Source organism: Periophthalmus magnuspinnatus, chromosome 19 (assembly GCF_009829125.3).
Source record: "Periophthalmus magnuspinnatus isolate fPerMag1 chromosome 19, fPerMag1.2.pri, whole genome shotgun sequence".
In the NCBI taxonomy this organism is placed as follows: Eukaryota; Metazoa; Chordata; class Actinopteri; order Gobiiformes; family Gobiidae; genus Periophthalmus; species Periophthalmus magnuspinnatus.
This window is the reverse complement of record NC_047144.1, coordinates 6,739,087-6,759,484: the sequence shown is the minus strand read 5'-3', so window position 1 is coordinate 6,759,484 and position 20,398 is coordinate 6,739,087. Positions and strand designations below refer to the sequence as shown.

The 20,398-nt window shown below is 40.8% G+C and overlaps 1 protein-coding gene across 2 annotated transcripts; it reads right to left on the bottom strand.

Moving 5' to 3' along the window:
* Positions 1-824: 824 nt before the first annotated feature.
* LOC117387444 (liprin-alpha-3-like) lies at positions 825-19,913 on the bottom strand. 2 transcript variants are annotated; one of them, XM_033984952.2, is made up of 32 exons: positions 19,724-19,913; positions 15,318-16,046; positions 12,835-12,936; positions 12,046-12,210; positions 11,877-11,951; positions 11,726-11,785; positions 11,391-11,519; positions 10,832-10,924; positions 10,584-10,636; positions 10,156-10,249; positions 9,785-9,919; positions 9,600-9,683; positions 9,373-9,504; positions 9,236-9,298; positions 8,944-9,023; positions 7,138-7,321; positions 6,811-7,004; positions 6,518-6,746; positions 6,298-6,437; positions 6,066-6,214; positions 5,883-5,979; positions 5,580-5,661; positions 5,279-5,479; positions 5,106-5,168; positions 4,672-4,698; positions 4,262-4,437; positions 4,004-4,101; positions 3,753-3,928; positions 3,597-3,665; positions 1,060-1,222; positions 917-985; positions 825-844 (listed from the first exon to the last, which is right to left on the bottom strand). In XM_033984952.2, the coding sequence occupies exons 2-31, from the start codon at positions 15,669-15,671 to the stop codon at positions 933-935; spliced, it is 3,720 nt and encodes a 1,239-aa protein (XP_033840843.1). In that variant the 5' UTR covers positions 15,672-16,046; positions 19,724-19,913; the 3' UTR covers positions 825-844; positions 917-932. The 2 variants fall into 2 exon arrangements, with proteins under 2 accessions (XP_033840843.1, XP_033840846.1); XM_033984955.2 differs by lacking the exons at positions 825-844; positions 917-985; positions 1,060-1,222; ... (2 more) ...; positions 4,004-4,101; positions 4,262-4,437 and having other exon boundaries at positions 4,678-4,932.
* Positions 19,914-20,398: the final 485 nt, after the last annotated feature.

Below are 20,398 nucleotides of genomic sequence, written 5' to 3'. Positions count from 1 at the left end.
TTTTAAAACATATTTCATTTTTTAATCTAAAATGAAATTACAGTCTTAAAACTAAGTATGAAATGAACATACTGTTTTAATACACACACATACATACTGTACATACATACAATAGAAAAATGATAAAAATAAAATACAGACATTTTACAAAGTCTTTACTCAAGCTTTTACATCATAGGATGATTGATATCATGATGTTTTGTCTAAAATGTTCATTTTGGCATGCATATTAACACAGATGCTTGAGTCTTTTTATCACTTTTCATATAAAGCACTTGCTACTGGTCTCATTGTCTGTCCTATTCACATTTGTGCATCTCTTTCTGTTATGGCTTAAGAACATACAATCCCCACCCCTCCCCATGTGCACTTTCGTTCGTGTAAACCACTCCTTCCCCGACTGTATAGTATAAGATGTTTCAAGAAGTATGTTCTTTTTTTGTCAAAAACAAGTTCACCTGAAAGGATGTGTGCCACATTACCCTTTTCCTCTTCTCAACAGGAATGCATTTCTCCATTTATAAAAAACTATAAATTCATTGTGTCAATACAGCCACCTCACACTCAAAAATAAAAAAATTAAATCACAATAGGCGATGGTCACTTTCTACAGTCCACTTTCTACAGAGTCGAACAGTGTCATGCCACAACTATGGGTCAAATGGAGAGAAACAGATGGAAAAGCATTCACTCTTTTTTCATCTATACACAAGTCACTCAGTGTCATTGATTCTTCGAGACTTGGCTCGAATGAGGTTGGTCATCTTCTTCTAGAGTTCATTTTTATTTAGATTCTTAGGAATATTTTTTCTTTTTCATCGTGGATTCAGTTGGGAATGGGATTCTGGAACAAACAGTATAAGAGGATTGTGAAAATGTGTTGATTATATGTAAAACATTGGAAAAGGCTGCTCACCTGCTGTGCTTATCTTTTAACATGAATATGTTCTGACGGACCCCGACTCTGCTCTTTGACCAGAATTGGCTGACAGAAAGAAAAATATACATTAAAAAGACAGTACTTGGGTCTGAATAGGATTTAGGAGCTGGTGGGCTCACCTTCACTCTGCACTTTCCTCAGAGTGACTGACGGAGTAGCTATGGCCGAGGCACGGAAGTTGGCAGGTAACGTCTCAGCGGAGTCTGCAGTCACCCCGCGAAGGTCCTTCTCTCGGAACATCTTCCTCCACGATGGAGAGCGCGTGAATGTTTTTGTGCCATCCTGCAGGGACAATCAGATAATACCAGCTCTTTAATAATGGGGTTTAGAGTAATTAGTACTATTTGACAAAGTAAAGACATGTTGTGACAGTGAGGCAGTAGTAGTTAGTCAAATGTAAACACAGCTGAACCACTTGGCTTCTTAGTAATGGCATATGCCACCAATTCTCTACAGACAAGAGCCTAATGTTGTTGCAGCAATTTGACAATCAAATCAATCGAATACCCTCCCCATGAAGACATGAAACCTGCGTGTATAACAAACCCCATTATGTGTGTGTGTATAACAAACCCCATTATGTGTGTGTGTAACAAACCCCATTATGTGTGTGTGTAACAAACCCCATTATGTGTGTGTGTAACAAACCCCATTATGTGTGTGTGTGTGTGTGTGTGTGTAACAAACCCCATTATGTGTGTGTGTAACAAACCCCATTATGTGTGTAACAAACCCCATTATGTGTGTGTGTAACAAATCCCATTATGTGATTTTAGTGACCACTGTCTATTGGATGTATTCGAAATAAAGTGAAAAAGACACATCCATGTGTAAAGGTGATATGAAGATTTCAATGAGCAGGCCATCATCTGTGGCCTGTATTACAGTGATGTCAGGTGAACATCAGCATTCCCCGAAACTGTGGCCTTAAACTTTTTTTTATTAATACATTTAATGATAGAGCAGACTGACATGCACCTAAATTAAAAATTAGAATGAAAAACTATAATTTGAATTGAATTTGAAATTGAATTTGAATGAAAAACTAATGAATGTTTATTTGCAGTTAGAAAGGCATGTCTGTGCTGATAGAGAGTCACAGAACTCTGGCAAAGTTCTCGAGGACAGTAAGATTCCTCTCAGATCCTAATATTCATACATTACCAACCAATATTTTATTATATTCAGCTACTGTAAATTCTAAAGAGGAAACACGTGATGCTTTCAATAGGTATTTTATCTCTGCATGTGACATTTTGGATAATAATGTCATAATCAAGATCAGGATAATCCTTCTGATCTTGATTATGTTGAATCTGAACCTCAGGCAAATAACAGTCACATTTTTTTGTGAACACCTTTCACTTACATGGAGGTCTTAAATGCTCTCCGCTCCATAGACCTAAAGAACTCCATGGGAGCTGATGATCTTGATCCAAAACTTCTATTATTAGCTGCCCCATATTTATTTGAACCTCTATTACATATTTTTTATTTGTCAATTCAAACGGACGTTACACCAGAATTATGGAAAATGGCCCATGTTTTGCCTTCACATAAACGTGGGACAACTAAAACTGCAAATCATTTCTAGCCAATATCTAAATGACCTTGTCTTGCTAAAGTTTTAGGAAAGTTAGTTGCAAATCAAGTTACAATTTATCTAAATTAATGCTCCATTTTGAAGTCTTATCAGTCAGTTTTTCAGAAAAGGGCATAGTACTGTACCTGCAACCACAAAAGTTTTAAATGACATTTTCTCAGCCCTTGATGACAAACAAGACTGTGTAGCTCTGTTTATTGATTTGACTAAAGATTTTTGCCTCAGTGGATCTTAGAGTCAACTTGAAGCGTCTGAAGTAGATTGGATTTGACAATGCTACATGTAATTAGTTCCAAAATTATCTTTCAAACAGAACCCAGGCAGTAGCAGCTGGTGGGTTTAAACCAGATTTCCAACTTTAAGTAAAGAGTGCCCCAAGGCTCAATTTTGGGCCCTCTACTTTTCAACTATTTTTATTAATTCCATTGGCTTCAATTTAAAAGAAAGCCTCATACATTTCTATGCAGATGATGCTGTTTTGTTTGCTCTCTCTGCTGATCAGGTGCTTTTAAAACTGCAACAATTTAATGAAATCCAAAATTCTGGCATAAATATTAAACTGTCTTTGAATGTAAATAAAAGTGAGTATGATTTTTTTTCTAAACATTTAAGTAGCGTGCAAGATACAAATCTTTATACATTAAATGGCACATTGATTGAAAGAGTCATCAGTTAAAAATATGTTGGATTTTGGCTTGACAAAACTTCCTTTATAAAAATCCTTTAAAAACATATCTTGGAATTATATAGCAATTTAAAATCAAAAATATCATTTTATTACAGAAACAAATATTGAATCCCAATAAATTACACACAAGAAATTGCGCAAGCGACCTTCCTCTCTGTACTGGGTTACGGGGATGTGGTACATGCAGACTTTGGCTTCTGCTTTGAAAACTGCTGGATCCACTATTTCACTCTTTTTTTTCTGCTTGTATTGCATTTTAAACAGAGCACCCATGAACAAGAAAGCCCAAGTGCTCTCATTGTGTTTCCGCTGTATAAATAAAGATAAATAAACAAATAAATGTATTCGTGTCCATACTGCTGTACCTCATCTGGCCGCCTCTCAGTTCCCATGGAGATGAGGGCATTGTACTCTTTCTCAAGGAGTTGCCTTGCCTGAAAAAAAGTTTAAAAGTATATTATAAGTTATTTATACTGGTGTTATTTGTTATGATAGTTCAACATTCAATATCATTAACATACCTGTGTATTTTGATTTGGTATCTGCAGTAAAAGTGCCAAATCGGTGTAGTCAAAGGTGTCGTCCAGTGCCAGCAGTGCCCCATGGACCCCACTCTCTAACAGGTTGTCTGCAAACTCTTTTAGGCCAATAGACTGAACCCAGCACATCACTCGCTCATTGGACCACACCATCACATCTGAGAAGGACCATAAAAGTTAAAACAAAAACAATAGGAGTACACTATAAATAGACATTGGTCAAAATTGTAGACCTTGATTCTGATGCTGGCTCTCGTCTCTTCTTCTCTCCAGCTCCTTTCTATCATAGTTCAGACGTTTCAAACACATGATGCCATAATGGAGACTGACCCTGAACATGAGGGGAAAAAAGTAGTTGAAAGCTTAAGCTCTACTACATATACAACTCATTAAGAACAAGTATGCAGCAACAACATTAGATTTGTTCTGTCGATGGATCCGGCTTGACTAACTCCCTGACAATAATAAAAACAAATTTCATTCATCCTTACCGGTGGAAACTGTCCACCATTTTGAGTTGTCCCCTCAGTTCTTTCTTTGTGAGGTGATCGAGCATGCGAGCGTCCACTAAAGATTCCATGAAGTATGAACGATACTGTGGGAGACCCAGACTGGGCAGCCATTCATTTCCAACCCATTCATGGTTCATGTCTCCATAGGCCAGGATCTGACAGGGACACAGGGGGAAATTATGACAGTTTGAATTGCCTGTCTTTCCCGCTCCCAGACTCCTGTGTACATGGTTCCTGTTATTTGGTGACTCATACACTTATTCTACCCGAGATGAAAGAAGCCTCATGTCTGAAGCCTGTGACATTTAGCTCTTTATAAATATTTGTTTTAGAGAGGCCCCAGAAAACACACGCAATATAGGTCCAGTCATGTGGTGTGAACAACTAACCTGATCCCAGCTGAACTCCTTCTGCTCCTGGTGGCCGTGGCGGAGAGGAAGAGTGAGAAAAGGGGACAAAGAGTCGCAAAGAGAAGCAAGGGTCGCCAGGAGGGCAGTGTTGTGGTGGCAATAGAGGTCAGTGTGGCACAATGTAAAGAGCAAGGAAAGCAGAAGGAGAAGTTTTGTTAGTCAAGTGAGAATGAGAAGGAGAAACACTACATCAAAACAGAAACTGAGGGAATAGCAAGGGAAAGGTGTAGCCAAACACGCCTAATCAGAGACACAGACAAAGAAACAAACTTAATCAAATGGCAGGATAGAGTGAAAATTCACTCAAAAATGATTTAAATCATTGATGAATAAAATACATACTATTACCCATAGCACTAAGATTTTATCCCAATAAAAAGATATTTATACAACATTTGAGTTTTGAGTCTTACTGGTTTGGTGGCAGCAGCGAGGGACTCCATCTCAGCATGTGTCATCCAAATATTACTTGTAGACTGCACAGACAATACACAGATGTTTTGTTAGATTCCACTTTGACACAAGAATGAATGATGTCATTGTGAATGGTCTGTGTTTATTCTGTTTTTATGAGGTGGACCCTTACAGAGCGTGTGCTTGCTGGAGCAGACGGGCTGGTGAGAGACACCATTTCCTGGATGGCCAAACGCAGTTTGAGTCTGTGCAGTGGGTTACTGATGCCAATCTCTCTCTGGATCTCTGTGTCAGAAAGGTTAGCCATGATGGCGCCACTTTTCACGTTGGCACGACATGCTGCCACATACCAGGCTGGCATCCCAACCCACAGCTAGGAAATGGAAAGCAGTGTACAGTTATAAGTGGAAAGTAATTCAAATGATGCTATTTAAATTAACCATGCAGCCTATTAGAGTAGTGCCAGGTTATACCTCAAGCCATGTAACTACAGTGGGACCGTCCCACGAGGCAAAAGGCAGACCCTGACGACAGGCCTCCTCCAGCAGATCGTGTCTGGCACAGAGAGTGGAAAGCCAAGTTTGACAGATTACTTTAAGAGATTAGGCTGTAATATCTCACCCCTACTTTCATAAATAGAACTTCACAGACCACATTAGCTGCTAAAAACTATGGTATTTGTTGGCAATGTTCATTCATATAATGTAGAGGGTTTATATAGTAACAGTAAATATTTCAGAAATGTCAAAACAAAGTACAATCACAAAAGGCCTTACTTCTTTTTGCTTCTGCGATCTTTTTCCACAGTTCCTGTCCCAAGTTTGGCTAAGCCTAAGGGGTCAGCTGATCCCAAGTCATCGGATGGAGTAGATGCTGAAATATATTTTATGAAAAATATATTTTCAATATTTCTTTTTTGGGAATTTGTAAAAAAAAAAAAAAAGAAAGGATTTGCAAACCTAGTGAGGAAGATTCCCGACCAGGGGCACCCATTCTTCCCTTTTCCTTTTTACCAAAAAGGCGTCCAATTGATGACTTAATGCTTTTCTTTTTGCTGGCTTTGTGCAGGGAATCTTGACTAGCAGTTGTAGCTCCATCAGCAGAGAGGCTACACAGAGACAACATCAAAGCCATTTCCATAAATATTTTATTTTAGATTCATATATTAATAGGTTTCCTTCATTAATTTACCTGCGAAACTCTCTGTGGTCATCTAGGCCTGCACCTGGATGAGTGTGTGTCATTCTGTCCAGTCTCAGAGCTCGGGGAACAGGTGGAGGGGTGGAGTCTATCAGGGCGAGAGCTCGGCATTCCTCACCCTCTTTGCTATTCTACAAAGGCCATTCACAGTATTTTAATAGTGAGCAGTCTTTTACATGCAATAAATCTCCAAAGCAACGTCTGTCTGTACCTGTCGTTCTGTCTCTCTGGCAGGAGAATGGGGAAGGCGAGGGGTGGAATGTCCTGAACTGGGAGGTGAGGGCGAGGCTAAGGTGGAGGAGGTGATTGAGGGGGTGATGTACCCCCTGCCGCCTAGAGAAGAGGGAGGCAGTGCAGGGGTGTCTAGAGCCACACTGCTCACACGGCTCTCTATCTCCTCTGCTCTCATCTCCGTGCTCTCCTTCTCCTCCTGGATCAGTCTGCAAGGGAAGAAGTTCAAAATGTGTTCTTTAAGAAGGCATTAAGAAGAAGAAGCAAACCCACTTAATCTCTTTGTTGATGGCCTCCAGTTGCTCCTGAAGCATGATGGCCAGTGTCTGGACATCTGTCTGTCCACTGGGAGACAACAGCTCGGAGCCGAACAGTGTCTCCCTGTCGTCCTCATCGTCAGAGCAGCCTCCCTCCACTCCACCTTCAAATCCTGGAGCCAGCATTCCACTGCTATCCCAGTCACCATACTGGAAAACACATCAACAGACCACATGGGTTCTAGAGAAGCTTATATCAATTTATCATACTCACAACAAAATAATAGTTTTATTAATGGAATCTAAATAGATTTTAGATTAAATCTGGCCTTACTGAGATTACCTTATTACTATCATCTCTGCTGCCCCATCGGCCCCGGTGTGTCCTCCTGACCACCACACTTCCTGAAGAGTTGCCATAGCCTGCCGGCAGGGAGCCCCCTCCTTGGGGGTACCGTAGCTCGGACGAGCTGCCAGGAAGAGATCTTCGGAAAAGGGTGGAGGGGAGAGAACTCACGCTACCTGCCCTGAGAGTACAAGAGCACAAAATACAACTTAAACACACATGTGGCCATACCTGCTTGTCGATGCCCAATGTGATGAGATCTCTGAAACTGAGCAAGGCCAAGCCTGGTTAGCACTTGGAGTACTTGGATGGGAGACTACTGGGAATACCAGTGGGGCAGCAGTGGCTCGAGTGTTGTTGCATCCTGAAGTACTCAACTTTTTTTTTGTTATAAATTATCATTTGTTTTCCCCTCCACAACATGTAAGCAGCAGAGGAGGGACCAAGTCCCTGTTGTGCAAGTCTAAGTTGAGTCCCGAGTCAGTGGCCCACAAGTCCAAGTCAAGTCCAAGCCCTCTCTGCATTAAGCTTAAAGTCATTTCAAGTCTTTAAACTGAAGTACCATATACAGCTCATATTTGTGCAGTTATATTATTAGTTGATTATATATCCTTTTTCAAGTAAATTGTATTATCTAAAAAAGTCATAACAAATAGATGCAGCAATATTCAAATGGCAAGATACTGGGAGAGGCTAACAGAATTGTAGACATGCTTCATCTTCTTTTTAAATGCCTCAAAAACACCTTAGTGCAGATCAGTACTGTCATAATCCAAAGAATTAAGATTTAAACATGTTAAATAACAATAATTTTATCCAGTGTCTGCACTGAAATGGAGCAAAGGATCATGGTCTATGTAGTTCCCTCTGTTTGTTATCGGTTGCTGCAACAAAATTACGCATTTAAGCAATGGATCTAATTTATTGTGACAGCCCCGACATTATTGTAAGACAGTTGACAATACAATATCACACACATTTTTTTTTTTTTTTTTAGGAGAGGTATCAAGTCTCAGGGCCCAAGTCTGAGTTAAGTCCCAAGTCAATGGCCTTCAAGTCTAAGTCGAGTCCTAACTCTTATTCCACTTTATCACCACTTTTAGATCCTCAAAATAGTGGTCAATCAAGTCCAAGTCATGACTTGTAAGTCCCAATCTCTGGTAAAAAGAATTTTGGGACATGTCAGACCACTATAAACTGGATTTGTCTAGTTAGAAAATATTTTGTCTATTGCAAGTTCCTAATAAAGAGTCATGTAAGTCACTATATGATTTTGGGATAAGATCTGATTGGCTATGTAGGGGTTGTCCACTCTGCCTCACTTTTGTGTCAGAAAAACCTGTACTAAAGCTGTGATGATCGCCACAGAATAATGCATGTAAATATTAGTGATGTGCCAAAGGGGTTTGTGAGGGCTAGGCACAAGTTAGATAGCTTTAAATGCATACTTGAAATGCATACTACCTGTCAAAGTTTGAAAATGAGCTACCCCAGCATTATCCACCTCACCCACATCATCTAGTATGAATATTTTGTGTGCATGAGCGATTTGTGGTTGAAAAGGGCTGAGATTGACATCCTCACTTCCATCAGTTTATCCCAGGGCAGCTGTGGCTACAGCAGTAGCTTACCACCACTGATTGTGTACTGAATGAATAATGCAGTGTAAAGCGCTGGATGTCTTGAAAGGCGGAATAAAAAAACAATGCATCAACATCATGAAGTCATGTTTTAGAAGATTATAGGACACCTCTCATATTTTCATAGTTTGAAGATGACATTATTTAGGACTTCTGCACCAACCTGGAATAAGAGGATCCGGGCCTGCCCCTCAGCTGGTCCAGCTCTAGTTGGATGCGCTCCAGTTCAGCGAGGAGCTGTTCCTAAAACAGACACACATCTATCAGCACATAGCCTCAGCTACATAATGCACAGGACAGGGATATTCATTAGTAACAAACAGTAATAGAAACTTCATGTGGGCTTTGGCACCTTCAAAGTTGGAAATCACAGCTAATAAGTGTGAGAATAAACAGAACATCAAGGATTTTAAAAGAAGACCTCACATACAAAAAATACAAAAAAGTTTAGATACCTTATTTGCAAGAAGATCATCCTGAATCTTCTTCATATTTGACAGTTCTTCTGAAAGTGCATTCTGTTCATGAAGTAAATATTCATGTTAGCGGTTCCCTTAGTGAACAAACAGAGCATGAATGATGAGTGAAGCACCTTCTCCTCCAAAGCAGCCATCCTCTCTTTCAGGTGCAGCTGCAGTCTCTCATTAGACTCAGACAGGAGCTTGTCCACAGTGTCTGACAGACGCTTGTTGTGCTCGTCATTCATCTTCTCTCTCTGCCTAGCCTGGAAGCACATGGATTTCAACGCTCAAGAAAGGACAGAAACACGCTTGAATTAAACAATTATGCCTTATATACAATGACGCCTTATCATTTTACCCTCTGAAGTTCCTGGTTCTTTTCCTCGAGCTGGGCCTCCATTTGTCGAAGTCTTTCCTCAAAGTTCCCATGCCGCTCCTCAGCCTAATTTATATTATAAATAAAGAATATTTATAGTTCCAATAGGTTGATGTGTAGGGCCTCTACAGCCACAACCAAATGTTTTGGTTCAGAGGGGGCTATACCTTATTGAGGGCTGCCACTCTCTGGGCGAGCTGGGCCTCGATTTCAGGCAGGGTCTCAGCCCTCTGCAGGGTCTGCTGCAGCTTCTGTTTGGCCTCATCCAAACGCTCCTGAAGCTGCCGGTTTTTCTCTTCACTCTGAGGATTATCACAGGGAACAATTGTTAAAATATCACTGGGTGTAAGATATCATCACAATATAATCAATATTTTTCTTGTGATTACTTAGCATATATGTTACTGTAGCTTACAATTAATGCATACATATTGGTAAAATGTGATGCCATTGCATTTAAGAATCTAAATGCAACCAGTAGTTTTTATTCAGATTAGTTTTGTTTTCTACGTACTACTGTAAATTCAACGGCCCTTACCTGTCTGTACAGGGATTCTTTGCTGGCCAGCTCATTTTCCAGCTTGTCTTTAATATCATGGAGAGAAGTCGCCTCCCTCTGGGCACTGAGGTACCTGCACAACAACATTTAGCAGACAATGGTTGAGTAACTAAATTTGTCTCAATGTGTAACAGAAATATATGATCGAACAGTGTCTTACATGGTGAACTCTGCCCTTTTTTGATCATTAGCTCTTCTATATTCATTATCGACAAAGTGTAATGTAATTTATGTACAACAAGATTGGACTGTATAATTAAGTGTCAAGACACCGTTGCAACATTTTGTCAGCCAACAGGTGAAGCATATGGCCCTTCTCTTAGTGCTTTGGATAAATTAAGGTGTTCAAATGTGGTGTTCATTATGTTGTTCAAATATAAAAACAGATTACAAAACAGAAAGCATACCTGCGTTCTAGTGTTGTGATTCTTTCCTCCATATCCTCTCTTTGGCATAGAGCCTGAAAACCACAGATACACATATTGCAGACATTGATTTATTTCCATACATTTTTGTAAATACACATGCCTTTACATGTACTAAATATTTAGCGTTGAAAGCCTAAATAAAAAATTACATTTGTCTGATAGATATTATCTGCCTAATTATAAAACACTGGATTTTGGCAGCATAAAGACAGACTGGCTTGACAGACCTCCTTGACTTCCCTTTGCAGTTTCTGATTGGCCTCCTCTGTCTTCGTCACTTCTCTCCTGGCGGCCGCAAGCTGTTCCTCTATTTCACCAACCTGATGGGACGCCGCGAATGGACACAAGACAGCAGTGATGGAGAATGTATGAGTCAGTGCTGTCGTAGTGTAAACACAGATGTAACACTGAGTGATTACAAAGGCCCCTGTGGTAAATCTATTGTTTCAGGGCAAAAAGACTGATGCAATAGACAGTGCACACACTGTTTTGGGAAAATTGGAATCTATCTTGTTCTTCTGCCCAGGTATTTGAGCCTTACACTGCTCTATCAGTGCTTATAACCAATATATTACCCATGTTTATAACATCCAAACATGCCCATCCCAATGCCTGAAGTTTAATTGTGACTACAGATGTAGTAATCTAAATGGCCACCAGAGGGAAGAGAAAGCCAATACCAAAAGCACGTTTGGCCTTATTACTGTTCTATCTCCTTCTGGGATCCATAGTGGTGAGGACACTCTTTCTGCTCTCACCTCACATCAGGTACAATAGGGGGCTCACCTGTCGACACATGAGGGCTAGCCTCTCGCGGAGCTGGGACAGCTCAGCTCTCTGTCTCTCTATCTCTCCCTCTCTCTGCCGCTCCAGCTCTCCATCCTCCAGGCTGGAGGAGGGGCCATTAGGAAGGCGCTGAAGTGATGACAACACACAATGAAATGCAAGTGATAAAGAGAGATAATCAGTTAGAATCAGTTGAGCTTCCACATGAATAGTGAGTATATTTAGAAGCACATTGACACACCATGATACCCATACATCTACTGCTCTACTGAATGTGTGGACGCTAACACAATACACAAACAACTGGAGCCAACATGCATGGAGCCCTCCCTTACATCTTTCCCGCCGTCCACCCCTTGTTGACGTCTTTTAATTTGGTCTCTTAAAGAGATTACCTGCAAGACAAAACAGACCATATCGATTAGTGTACTTTCTACATATAGACGTAGACTCAGTAATGCACAAACACCTATAAAATTATGTTACCTCTTGAGAAGATGCTGCAAGTTGATCTTCTAACATGGACACTCTCTCAAGGGCCACACGCAGCCGCTCTCGGACCTGTAAGTTACATTGAAAACCAGAAATAAAATACAGTGTGAGAAGTAACTCTAAATGTGAAGTTCGTATTGTTTTGTATGAGACATGACAGCACCTTTTCATCCAGGGCCTTGTGGTGCTCAAACAGGGACTTGAGGGCCTTTAGGACTTCTACCTCACTGCTGACCCCTGCTGGAGACTGGGCCTGTCGCTTCACCACGGTCATCCTCAGACTGCGCTCATGACGGGACACCAAACACTCCAGGTGCTCCAGCAACAACTAAACATACGAAAGAACATTATGACAAAGGTAGAGAAGAGAAAGCGGGGATTTCCAATTACTGACTAGAAATAAAACAAACCACTTATTACCCAAGACAGCAAATAGATTGAATATGATATCTAAAGTAGTCAAGTGAATTAGGATTTGACTAATTTGTTTTCTCAGTCAGGGTATCTAGCTAATATGTGTGACACTTTTGTAAAATTGCAATTTTCCCCCAAATCGTAAAATGTTATATCAGAATTATTAAGAGTTAAAAGAAGTGTACTAAATTTTCTAGTGTAGTGCTGCTGCTTGTCACCATGGAGATCTTGTTGCTGTTCCTGGAATATTTCACAATAAGGCATTAAACTTACTGGGTACTCCACAGAGCTGATCTGAGCATCAACTGAAGTTTAATGCCATTCTAGAGAATATTCCAGGCAAAGCAACAACATCTCCATGGAGACAAGCAGGTAGCGGACCCTCCACCAGAAAAGTTAGTGCAGCTTTAAATAAGGAGGAAAAGCACCAAGGTAAAAGAGTAGAAGAGTGTTGCACCCACACAACCAGAGTGGGTGAATAAGCTAACACTGAGGCTGTTACCGTGCAACAAAGCAAAATGGCGCCTAAACATCTTACACGTGTGTTGTTTCTCTCCGCCTTAAGCTCGGCGATCTCCTCCTCTCGCTCCAGAAGCTGCTCCCGGCAAACGTTCAACTCCTTTGTTAAAACAGCAAACTCCTGTAGAAAAGACACGTTGCATTTTAGGTGTGAACCAAACAAATTTACATTCTGCAGAGATGGGTGTTACCTCATAAGTAGAAAGAAATTGAAAAGGTTTGTATTGATATGGCAAGTTTTTTTTAACAGTGAATATTTGGTCCTTATCTAACCGCTAGGGGCATGAATCAGTGCACAACATTGGCAGTGTTGACAGAGTAAGTTGCAATTATTTTGGTAATAAATGTCTTCTACAAACAAGAAACAGTCTTCTTTAACTTGTAAAAGGGTAGATTAGATGAAAAAAGATAAATACATTATTCAATTACTTCTCTCAAATGTGTACTACTATGAACTAGGGCTGGGAATTTAATTAAATTTGAGATCACGTTATTTCAGATTGTCAGTGATCTTGGCTCTTTTGAGGCTCTTTGAGAGGTCTATGGCCAATCCACTGTCAGTAAAAGCATGTGGTTTGGAGCAAAGTTCAGTTGCAATCCAAATTAATGACTATTTTTTCCCTAAAATTGCACAGTCCTAGTACACAATAGTCACAGTCGTGGCATTTTCAACTTTGAACTACAATCAGAAGAGTGACAACAATGATGGTGTGGCCCAAAGTCCTGATGTAATGAAAAACAAATCTGTTTTTGAACCTTGGGGCTCTAGATGGATATTAAAGGTGTGCTATAAGACATACCCTGGGCCAGCTAGAACTACATACATATATTGATAAAAATATACAAATAAAAAAATCCTTATTTTCTGACAGAGAAAACTATAACCTATAAAACTAAAACTTTCTTTATAAATTTCCTACTCTTCACAAAAGATCCGTGTAGAATTTGTTGAAGATAGGTCTTATGGAAGGATTGAGCCCAGTTTAGACACTGCCTCAGGCCCATTGTGAGTTGATTACTATCAATCCTAAAAAAAGCACACTGACTGCCTTTAAAGGCCACTCTTGATTGTAAAGGGTAAGATGGAATGAACCACTGAGATGGAATCACACAGCATATATGATGTAAAGTACAATAAAAAAAAAACATGTAAATCGCTGACACACTTTCCCCTCCTGCTCATCTGTGTGTGAGCACTTGTGGACGGATTGCATCACAGTGTTACACAATGGCCCAGCTCAACAGAGCACACCGCATCTCAGCGTCATTCACATCACCACCAGGAACACATTTGCAACTAAATTAAAACAGCATCTTAACACCCATGATCAAGGATTTAAGTTTATTACTGACACTAAGCCAATTAGATGCATTGAAACACACGATATGTAAATATAAGTAAAGATGGAAAAAGAGCATTAGAATCACTGTCCACATATGGTGACACAGTGGGCCCATTGGCTCTTGGCCTTGTGGAATTGGTGTCTGGTTTGGATAAGGGTCTGTGTGACAGTTAGTGTCCCTGTCCATCCCTTTAAACTATATACTTCAGAAACTTATGGACAATAAATTGCATTGCAAGAATATTGTTCATGTGGTACATCTTTGATAAAAATGTTACTCTGGAAAAACCTAACAATATAATAAGTACTTTTTCATACTATGTTATTTTTGTCATGTAAAGTGAATTTAAACAATAAAAGAATGGGCCAATGGCAGCAGCTACTAAGACCTAAAGCAAAAGGGAGATACAAGTGCGCTCACTGCATTAGTGAGGAGACCAACATTAGTGATGAAATGTCTTCAGACATGGAGCAGGAAGTATTTAACATCCACTCTGTGTCTCAGTATGAACTGTCACTGCTGAGGCTTACTGTCTCATAATCCCCCTTCACAAGAGCCCACCAAACCAGTCAGGAAGACACAGGAGCAGGATGCTAAAGGCTGCTCTGCCCAGATTAAATGTAAGAGAGCCATACAGGGCTACCATCATTCCATCAGTGATATCCTAGTTAGTGTTTGGTCCATTTAATCAAAAAATAACTCACACCATCTTATAGACTTAAAAAGACAACACGCACAACATTTGCACAATGTAGCAGACATTTTAATGTCAAAGCAGATTGTTTTTGGCCAAATAATCTTAAAAACTCTCACAATTGAGGGACTGCATTTCTGTGACAAACATGTAATGGTTTAGGGTTTTAATTTTCAAGTTGAAGATAATAGTTTGTCATTTATTTGAACAATTCTCAGTGACATTTAAGCTTTTTAATATGAAATACTAAAGTAAAAATTCAGTTAGTCAGGCTTCGCCATTTACCTTTTCTTTAGTGCAGACTGTTTCAAATTATAATCAGGATAATTTGTAGTTCTGCTATTGGATTTAAGTTGGCTGTCCGGGCTCTTCTTGGCCTGAAAACTGCTGACAGAGCCAAACCTTTGCATCTGAATGGTTCGCAATGACAAAAATAGCCGTGTGTGCCTTCAGAGAGTGCGTACCTGTGGCAGTGCGATGGACAGCTGCCTCTGTAGAGACTCCTTCTCGTGTCCCAGCTCTCGGAGGCGGAGCTGAGCTGTCCCCAAACTATCCTGGGTCTCCCGTAGATTCTCCAAAAGGCGTTCTCGCTCCGTCAGCATGTTGACCATCAGGGACTCCAGGTTGCCTGTGCTTCCTCCTTCATCCCCACCCCCTCCTCCTCTAGGGTCCCGGCCGCTGAAGCCCCCACCTCCCCCCATGGCACCCCCGGGACCCCCACCTGCCCCGACCCCTGGCCCACCAGGAGAGGTGGGCCCGCCGCCTGTCCCGCTGCGCCCATCCTCCGAAATGGTGGGCATCACTTCGCACATCATCATGAGATCGTGGTGTTTGTATTCGTTTGTTACTTAGGAAATAAATAGGATTGGGATTGTGCGTGCAAATGTCGTGCCTTGTTTTTTCTAAAGTACAAAATATAAATCATTACTTCTTTTCAAAAATAGCATTCCTTTGGTCATGTCCGCATCATAATCTTATTGCCTTGAGACTTTTATACTTTCTTATTTACAGAACAAAAAGCTGTGTATTCCTATGTTACATAAGTATAGGACGGCTCTATGGGGAGATGGTCAGTGGGTGGCTGGGACTGGCACAGGAGAAGCAGGGAGGGGCAATGGGAGCAGAGGGGAGAGAGGAGGGAGGATGCTACTCTATTGTGTCCACAGAGCTCCTCAGTGCACCATCGGAGGGAGCTGCCAAACAGAGAAGACAAGAGACAAACAAATGTTAGGTCACTTATAACAACCAAGCCAATGCATGTTGTCTGATAGAAAATTATTTACAGTCAAACTGGCCAGGTGATTTGACATATTTCTGTATTTTTTTAAATAATCCCAGTGATCCTGTACAGAAATGATTATGTCAGCTCATCAGAAATGTGCTAAAATGTACCTTAGGACTGTGCAGTTATTACCTTTTACCTTTGCTTCTCTTATTTTCTCTTATTATTTTCAATCAGCATTTTTAATAGTACATGAGGTATTCAATATATTCATTTTGTGTATCTCCCAAACAATTGTTATAGTATCATACAAGCTGAAAACTGTTTAGATAGAGAGCAACAAATATATTAGACATTACGGCTCAAGAGTTATTTTAGTATATGTAAAACAACAATGTATACTGTGTGGGACTGGGCTAAAACCTGTATTACTGTTTTTTTACCTCATATTTTCCATTTAGATGTTCTAAAGTTTAAATATCTGATCGCGATTCAATAAGTATTCAATTAACTGCAGACACACAGCAAAGCTAAACAACAAGCAATCGTTTGACAACATGTTTATCGTCTTCATTTAGGTATTTCATAAAGCACATACCTTTGTTACAAAACTATTCTAAGCAAAACAGTGTTACTTTGACAGGTTAAAACAGTAGGTCATTCAGATTAAATTCAACCTGTGCTGCAAATAATAAGAAACTAGTGCCACAGTCATGTTTGTTTTGATTCTCCTCACTCAGAAAAAGGATTTCTAAATTATAAATCTTCTAAATTACATTTTTTTAGTAGACAAAGCATCTGTCTCTCCCTCCAAACCATGTGCCAGGGCTGTATAGATTCAGGCAATCAACATTATTATAGTGAGCTGAGCCTCTCTTCTCTCCCATATTCTTCACTGTCTAGTCTACAGTACTCCGGGGCGCATGCTGGCCTTTATACTTTTAAGTGCTTTGGACTGATTTAGTGCCCCATGCAGGCCCGGGTACGTCAGAGAGACTGGGCAGAGCTATAAAAATGCTTTGTCCAACCAAAATCATCTACTGTATGAATCAAAACTAGTTACAGAGCTACCTGGTCAGAAGCTATTATTACATGAAGGCCTGAGTTGGACATAATAAAAATAACTAGTGATTGAAGTCCATGAAATGAGCGGCTTGTGCAGGAGAACTGGCTCAAGCACTAAGAGGGAATCATCGTCCAACTAAAAACAAGGAGAAAATGGCACTGACTTTCTAGCAAAGACAGTAAAGACTCTGAGACAACTACAATGTGAGCTTCAGTTTGTAACTTTACTCTTTGTTACTTTGCAATGTAGGGTCATCTTTCATTATTCAGCTTCAACCACTGCACATTGTCATTACGTCCTTGGGCAAGACACTTCTCCCACCGTGCCTGTGTGGATGTGGTGTGCGAATGACAGGTGGTGGTGGTGAAAAATTTATTTCGCTGTATTGGTCAGACATCAAGAACAAGCTTGTGTGTAGTAATGGTTATAAGAAATGACTAATGACCAGCGTATTACAAGTTCAACAAAGCATTGTACAGCCGTGATACAATTCAAATAAAGCCAGTAAATAAAAATATAAATGTGTGTATATCAGTTGGATAAAATAATAGTTGACAGTCGATGTGCTGTTTTACCAATAAAGACTCAAAACAGGTTTAGACTTATTTACTCTGATCAGAGAGGATCAGAGGGAAGGAGCACAGAAGAAACTGCAAGGACTTGCTTCCATGAAGTCTGCTCTGTCTTCTCCATCGTTCCTTCTCAGACCAGCCTTTTTATTAACAGTTTGACATTCCAACAATTTCCTTATCTGTCAGTAGGACAACATCCCAGACCCCTCCCCACATTCACACAGCCTTTCTGTTATCTTAGGTTACTCATTTGTTGACCTTTCTCAACTAATCACTCAGTTCAATCACTTTAGGACTTGATTACTTTACAACTTGTTGAAACAGACTTATAGTTTCTTAATCACACCTGGTTAGTCTGTAACACAATATAAACACACAATTCATTAATGATAAAAATAAAAGCATCATTTCATTCACAATGACCCTCACCATTTGTTACCATTCATTTGTTTAGCTGAGGCTCTTTTAAACCCAGACTGAAACAGGTGAGCTTTATATCCATATAATCTATGACTGAAGTCCTCACAGGTCTAAGGGCAGTCAGTGGACAAAACCAGAGGTAGTCCAGGTCTGAACAAAGTCTAAACCAGTATCCAACCAGCAGAATGTCCCCTGTAGCCCTGGTTTGATCATGGTCACTGTTACTAAAGGATGTGACTAGAGCTTGTCTTAAACCAAGAGGAAGCTTCAGCTCTGCAACAGACTGACTTCAGCAGTTCTATTGGTGTCCACTCTGTTGTGTGCGTTGTGTCTGCACATGTGGGTGTTTTGATTATCCACATCATCAGTCCAGAAGCCGCCTACTCTAGACTCAACGCGCTGGCTTTACACCCTATTCAGTGCCACCAATTAATACTGTACATGGCATCCAATTACGCATGACATCCAATTACGCATGAACAAATATCTAATTCGAGTAATAAAAAAGACACTGCAAGCTAGACAGCGGGAGAGATGGCTTTGCAGGATGACAAAAGCAAGACGGTATTTGCTTTTGCATTCAGAGGCATTTCCTGCAGAAAGGGATGATGCACGCACATTGCTTGGTTATATAGCAGAAACATATAGCCACTAATGATGAACGTGCGCCTTCCCTCTCCTCCCTCCACCTCCCCCTCGCCTTAATACCACGAAACGGTACCCCCCGGGCAAGAAACGCATCATTGGAATCGATAAGTGATTGTCGGCAGCTGGGTCGAGGGGAATCGGAGTCCACAGTGCACTCATTCGGCGTAATGGCCACATGACGACGCGCATAAGACTAGCCTACTGTATACCTCCATATTCGTAATGTATGGAGGAGAGGTGCATGAGCCAGCTTTACGTGCACGCGCATATTTACATTCTCATAGTAAAGCCCCTGTGCGTTCAAATGGAAATGCAACTTGGTGTACAAAATGGAAGAAAGGATGGTGATAATGTCTGTTAATAGGCCGCGTAGTAGCTCCACAGTTAGGCCCCGTGTGACAGCAGACTGAGAGGCTTGACTTGAAAAAGCTCCCAACGGCAAATGCTTAGTTACAGCCATGATTAATTATAAGCAACACATAGTAGGCCAATGCAGAGTGGCAGCATCTTCTCCGGGCTCACCAGGACTCCCCCCCGCCCCCCTCCTCCTCCTCCTCTCCACTGCCAACCTCTCGCACCCCCAACAAACTGATTAAAAGAAGCTAAAAAGCGCGCCCCAAATAAATGATACCACCACACACCTGTCCTAAAGCCCGAGTCTATTCCATGCCATTTGCCTCCATTCAAACGCCCCCCCCCCCCCCCCCCCTCCCTCCTTTCCTCCCTCCTCATTCACACACATGCACTGTACACAGCCACCCCTGCCTCCTCGAACCTTGACAACACCACGTTTAAGAGGAGGCATAGTTAAGCGCTCCATCCTGTGCGCACGGTCGAGATGGCATCACTCTGCGTGCACTATTTTCACAGCGGCGCACGGTTTTATTTGCAATGGGGTAACTGGGTTGCATAGGAAGGGGCGGTGTGAAGTTGCATCCTTACCACAGTCATCGCGGGGAGCCCGTAGTGTCCATGTTTGATGTTAAATATTCCTCTGGCCCATCTCGGCGGTTCGTTCCACGGTGCCACTCGCTCGAGCCGGAGATAGCGCGTTGATGTCTCTGTTTTTTTTGCCCCCGTGGCTCGTCTCCACATGTAAACGGCATAGGGGGGTGAAAAACGCGAAGAGAGATGATACTCCACCTTAGCACGGGCTCCCCCCTCTGTCGGATTGGAAGGTAATGGGTCTTAAAGAAACATTCTCTCAGCGTTCTCCGCAGCTCTGTGCGCGTCCTCGACCAGGCCAATCAAAAGCTGATAAATTCACTACAATGATTAATCTACAATTTGCCTCTGATAAATCCAGGATAATATGTTGCATTTCTGGAATATTTAGATTAAATTACACAAGTGTCTCAAATGATGAATTCTAAAATTTAACAGTGTTTTAAGTTTGTTTGAATTTTTAGGTTGGTTAATTATATTCTGATTTATTTTTACAACTAGGAGAACAATTTAGAAAAAATAAAACATTAAAAATAATAGAAAATACAAAATGTTACAGTCTATTCTACTTCTTCACTGGAGATGGTTTTAATACATTTTATTGAATTCTGTTGACATACAGCTTTAAAATATGTTCTAGGCTTAACTATGTTTTGGTGTGTTCTACCTTAA